This window comes from Phaethon aethereus (genome assembly GCF_964289735.1).
Source record: "Phaethon aethereus genome assembly, chromosome: Z".
In the NCBI taxonomy this organism is placed as follows: Eukaryota; Metazoa; Chordata; class Aves; order Phaethontiformes; family Phaethontidae; genus Phaethon; species Phaethon aethereus.
The window spans coordinates 18,950,195-18,956,194 of NC_138577.1; the positions used below are offsets into that span (position 1 = coordinate 18,950,195).

Here is a 6,000-nt window from a genome sequence, read left to right on the forward strand (position 1 = left end):
AACTGGTTTTAAACCAATGCATGCTCGAATTTTAGAAATACGTGTGTGAGCTGCACATATAACATGCACAGTCTACCATGCTAGGTCCAAAAGATAGGTAGAAATTAAAAAGAAAATTGATTCATAAAGCAAATGTAAGTTCAAAACGCAGAGAAGTATAATAAAAAACATGAGGCACACTAATACATTGCAATTATGACTTACAATTTGACACATACTTAATTGAAAAATTAAGCTGCATATGTGCATGACAACATAGATAGGTTGCATAAAACTGCACAAAATAACAGAATGTTTTTAATAGCAGCAGACACAAAAGTATAGTTCTGTAAGTACCTAGATGTACACATGCAAATATTATTGTGTCTTTCACCCTGATTAAAACCCAATGAAACCTAACATTAAATTTACTTACAAGGTAGCTTCGATAGAGATTTTTTTTTTTTAGTTATAGAGATTGATATGATCAACCTCACGCATTTAGATGCTAACCCTTGAATGTGTGTACAAAAAGGTTTTGAAACTGGAATGCCACACATTAAAAAAATCTGGCATACCTTTACTATTCACTATGCACTCAAGTTTTCTGTTCAAGTTTTAGAGTTAACTCTGCATTTGTTTTTCTGTATTCATTAAAAATAAGGCTTTTTGCTCCTTGAATAGGCGAGAAGTTACCCAGAGAGATTCTCTGGACATAAAATGTTAATAGGTTTTTTGCTATTGTTGTAAATCAGTTCATACTTTGTATTCAACTACACAGGAAAAAGACCTTCAGCACTGCCTGCACTGCACCTCCTTACCCACTACTCTGCCAGACAACTCCACATCACAGACTTACTCCAATTCAACTTGAAGCCAGTTAAAATTTTTGTCCCTGCTTCCAGCCAAAGGCTACTCCCAAACATCAAACCGAGAACTGTAACGACCTGACTGCGAAGGATACGTTTACTCGTACACGGGTTATTCCCGCTCAGTCTCTCTCACGCATTGCAATTCCCACCAAAGGATGCCTCTCCCCTGTGACTCTGGAGGTAGTACCTCTGTTTTCTTTTTAGATTGCTGACTACAGATGCCCTACCTGATGGGGTAATAAAACCAAGATGTCCATGACAGCGTGAGTTTCTCTGTGTACCCCTGGGAAGGGAGATGCTGCAGGGCCAGAGCAACAGCCTGGGCACGTGCAAGCAAGCCCTCTGAGCACCAACAGAACTCCCGACGAGTTGCATCAATTGTCTGAAAAATCAGCCACGTACATTTCCACTAATAAATAGAAGTCACCCAGAGCCCATGTCGACCGCAACTCTGCTACGAAACGACTGCAACGCGTACGGCAGCAGCAGAACCAAGGGCAGTTGCTCCCATCTCCCGCTGGCTTCGTGCTGCTCTCACCCGGCGGCTGCGAGGCCGTGGGGCTGGGCCGGCGATGCTCTCCCGTGGGCTCGTTCTTCCACATGTCAGTGGGGATGGCCAGAGGCACTCGGTGTCTCACGGAAAGCACGCAGGACTTCAGTAAACTCTAACCAAAAACACTGATGATAAATTCACTTTTGTGAGTCATGCAATTACACAGAATTGTTGTCCAAGTTTAGAGACGCAGCAATCACAGCTGCAAAGGGATAAACGGAGGTCTTGTACTGGGTTTGATGTGCATTAGGTGCTCGGTTTACATAACGGCTTCCAAATTAGACATTAACCTCAGAAGCCTGGGAGAAGACAACCAGGAACAAAATGGTCCCCTTGTGGAAAAATTATGTAATACTTATTGAATTCAATTCTCCAAGGGTGTATCTGAAGAGCAAATTCTTTCCTTAAACGCAGGCAGGATGAAGAGCCATAAAATTAGAGACCAAACGCCACAAGGATGTGAGTAACCGATTCATAGAGCACTGAATTTACAGACACAGCTCCCACACTCTGTTCATACCAAAAAAGAGGGATGGGAGTGCACAGGGATGCTGCCTGTCCACCCCACAAAAACATAGCAAAATATTTCTTGGTGTAGGTAAACACACAAAGTTTTATAACACTCTTGAGAATGAGGTCAAGAAACATAACCAAATGCATCAAAGTGTCCCAGCAAATGGATACCACGCATCCAGAACTAGAAAAACAAAAATAAATGAGAGTCCACAGGAGCCTATACCAGAGTTTTCCCATGTCTCATGTGTTTAACCCAATATCCTCCTAAGAGTGCCTATATTTAAAATTTACTGTGCTGTCCATTTTCATATGTGCTACAAACATCCTAATAATAGCTACACATACGAATTTATTCTAAATCTTCCCACACGGATACCATAAAATACTCTGCATTTTACCTTTTTTTGGTTGTTTTGGTAAAAAATTTAGCTATTTCCCTTGGTGTTATCAACACTGACACAGTGAAATTAGAATATCCCTGCCTCTTTGGATCTTTAAGGCTTGTCTACATACAAGCATTATGCTGTTACAAAATCACATGCAAAAATGAATCAGAACAACTCCATCCTTACATATGCATTTGTTCTGGTACAGAGACACTGTTAGGAGGCACTTACTAGCATTGCCACGATTCCCATATAGGAAGATGAATATACTATATAGTACAACTTCTTCACCCATTTCTATAAATGTTGCCACCCAAAAAGAGTAGTACCATTAAATAGTTGCAACTATTTTAGGAGAAACAATACAAACATCTTACATTTCTCACTGAAACAGTCCTACTGGCTAAAAAATTGGGTCCAGATCAGGACACATCATCCCAAGACTAGGAACTTTATTTAAAAAAACAAACACCTCCATTCTGATAAAACAAAGACATAACAAAACCCTAAGGAAATACAGTTAATTTAAAAATATGCAGACAACAGGCCTGAAAAGGATGCAGTGTTATTTAGTCTTAGTGAAAAAAAATGAGTAAACATATGTGATGGTCTCTAAATCTTCCCACAGGAGGAATTAGGACAGAATTAGAACATATTTCTGTATTGAAGCAGAACCAACATACCTATCACCTATTTCACCTATTAGCTTAAAAAGTTACATGCTGCACAATATGATGCATAACCTCCTATTGCCTAAAACATCATTGGGTTGTGCACCTCGCTCAGAAACCAAGCTTGCAAGAAAACAAGAGAATTTACTCGCAAGAACAATCTCATTCGTTTTAATAGAATCCTCACATGAATAAAGTTACCCGTGCACACACACGGGTAAGTAAGAGGCTATTAGACCCCCCCCAATCCTCTACACATGCTACCACAGCGCCAGATGTGACCTGCTGCATCCCTCTCTGGTTGGCAGAAAGGGAGTGGATGGACTTCTGGCTCTCCCCCCCCCTTAATGCACCTGCTAGTGCAGCTGAGCTGGCACGCGGCAGGCGGGGGGGAAAGGTACTCCAGGAAAAGAATGAGTGCAGCTTATTGCCTCCCAGGAACCAGGAAAAAAAGCAAGGACTTGAAGCATGATTTCGAGTCATAACTGAGTGCTGCCCTGCTCCTCCACTCTTGGATCTCTGCTTGGAGCACTGCTCTGGGGCTTGGACTGCAAGGTGCTAGCACAGCTCACTGCTTTAACACCTCGCTCTGAAACAGTCCCGCAGAAACTTGGACTTTGGAAGTATGTCCTCCTGTTCCCACTGGAAGCATCTTCTATCTAACCTACTTTACTTTTTCTTAGAAGATCCATGTAACTATTGAATGTTCTGGATTTTCCTTTTTTAAACATGGTCTCCAGTGCAATTCACTTACTGCATACATGCAGGCTGTTCAATACAAGCTGTTGATTAAATATGCTTAAGGACACCGATAGCTCTTCAGCAAATATCATAGAGAGTGTTAAATTTACAAAGGCATACAGCCAGCTGGCATAGAGAATACAGTGAAATAATCCTTCACTTGACATGTAATTTTAAAGGGAAATATCTCTTCCCAGGAATTTCTTTGCACTGCTTTTCGTACTAATATTCCAATCTGTCATACGTTCAACTTACTGTGAAAGCAAGGCTAATGTACCATCACGTTTGCCCGTCTACCTATGAAAACGTAGCTTCCCACACGGCGTTAGCTTGGATAAAGTTATTTTGCTGCAACTCTGACCGAGACGCGCTTCCTTCACGCGACCCCCCGAACAAGCGCTCACGCCGCCCGCTCAGGAAGGCGTCGGCGCTCACCCAGCGCGGACCTCGAGATTTTTTTGCCGTTGCCGCCGCTGCGTGAACCCCGGCGAAGCTCTCCCACCCCGGGGCTGGGCCGCGCACCGCTCCGGCGGCGCCTCTCGCCCGCCACCCGCCTTCCCCGCTGCCAGACCGGGACGGGCCCGCAGGGCCGGGGTCGGCCACGGGTGCAGCACGCTGGAGAGCGCCGGGCCGGGCCAAGCCCCGCGGCCGCCCCAGCGGCACCCCACGAACGGCAGAAAGGACAGGGCAGCCGCCCCGCGCCCCCCGCAAGCCCCATTCCCCGCCGCCCGGGTGGGGGGACGCGGGAAAGGAGAGGCAAAGTTTTAGCCGCCGAGGGGGGCAGCGAAGCTGCCCGCGGGGAGCAGGGGAGGGAGGAAGGGGCGCGGCCGGGCCCGCCCGCAGGGGAAGCCCCTCACCTCCGCGGCTCCCCGCCTCGCCCCACACCAGGCCGGAGCCCGCCGAAGTTTGCGCTGGGCGAGGCGAGCGGCGGGGGGAGCGCCGCCCTGCCTGCCGGGCGGCGGCGGGAGCCCCGCGCTCACCTGAAGTCGCTGTAGGGGTGGATGATCCAGAACCCCGCAGTTTTAACCCTTTCCTGCTCCTTCTCCACCGCCTTCTGGCTGCCGAACATGCGGAGGGAGAATTTGTTGACCCCCGGCTGCAGCATGGAGGTGAACTGCCGCTGCATGAAGCCGTACTGCCGCCGGGGACCCTCGGCATCCTCGAAGCCCACCACGGGTTCCTCGCCCCCGCCGCCGTCCACTTTGAAGCACACCGAGTTGCCATGCTCCTTCACGCCGCCGCTGCCCCCGCCGCCGGGGCTGCTCTGGGCTTTCTCCGCCGGGGCCGCCGGCTTGGCTGGGAAGGCGTTAGCGCTGCCATCGTCCCGGCTGCCGGCAGAGGAACTACGCTTCCCAGCCTCCATGCTGCGGGGCGGGAGCGCCCCAGCCGCGGAAGAGCGCGGAGAAGCCTCGCCGCCGCCGGTGCCCTTCAGCGGCGCGGTTGGGCTCGGCCGCCCTGGGCTGGGCTGGGCTGGGCTGGGCTGGGCTCAGCTCCGCGCCGCCGCGCCGCCCGGCATGGCCAGCGCCGCCGACTCTGAGCCGCGCTCCCGCGCAGGGCGGGCACCGCTTCCCCTCGCCCGCCCCCTGCCGGCGGCCACGCCGCGCCGTGCCGCCCGCCTGACATTGAGCGCCCCGGAGTCCTTGAGGGGCTGAGGCGCCCGCGCCCGGGGGAGGGGAGGAGTCGCCGGGGCGGAGGCGGGCTCTGCCCTCGGGGCGGTGGCGCGCGTGGGCCCGGCGCGGCTCGGCGCGTGGGCGCGGGTGGCCCGCGGGGCGGGGCGGAGGGACAGGGCTGAGGAGAGCGGGGCTCCCCGGCGGCCCGGCCTGAGCTTCCGACAGACACGCAGTAACACGGGTGGGTGTGAGGCGCGGGATGGCAGCGTGCCGCCACGCCCAGGCGGGTAAGCGGTGGCCGGGAATGAAGCTGTGGCGAGGTCCCACAGGCTCGCCTGTCTCTTGCGACGCCTCTCCGGCGCTTCTCGGGGAGCAGACTGCCTGCAAGAGAGCAAGAGGCGGGGCTCTGCCTGGCCGTGGGGCCGAGTGACAAGCACTGGAGGTGGCCGAGGCATTTTGGGTTCACACTGCTGAAAATGAAGTCAGAACCTGCCGTCTGCTGGTGCGGTGCACGCACGAGAGCAAGGAAGCAGGAGGGGGTGTGGGTGAGAAGGGAAGGCCGGGTTTTGAGTGACATTCGCTTTCACACACAAAACATTTTGCTCCAGTTAGACAGCGTATCGCTACCTCCGAGCGGCTGTTCCCTTGCTCCTGAACCTTACGCTGACTGAA

The 6,000-nt window shown here is 51.4% G+C and overlaps 1 protein-coding gene across 1 annotated transcript in view; it reads right to left on the reverse strand.

Moving 5' to 3' along the window:
- Positions 1-5,419, reverse strand: part of HCN1 (hyperpolarization activated cyclic nucleotide gated potassium channel 1) — a gene marked incomplete at its 3' end in the record, with an annotated part of 208,453 nt that extends 203,034 nt beyond the window's left edge. Inside the window, exon 1 of the mRNA XM_082012987.1 lies at positions 4,699-5,419. Within this exon, the coding sequence (XP_081869113.1) occupies positions 4,699-5,081 (383 nt within the window). The 5' untranslated portion in view covers positions 5,082-5,419. The remainder of the gene's footprint in view (positions 1-4,698) is intronic.
- Positions 5,420-6,000: the final 581 nt, after the last annotated feature.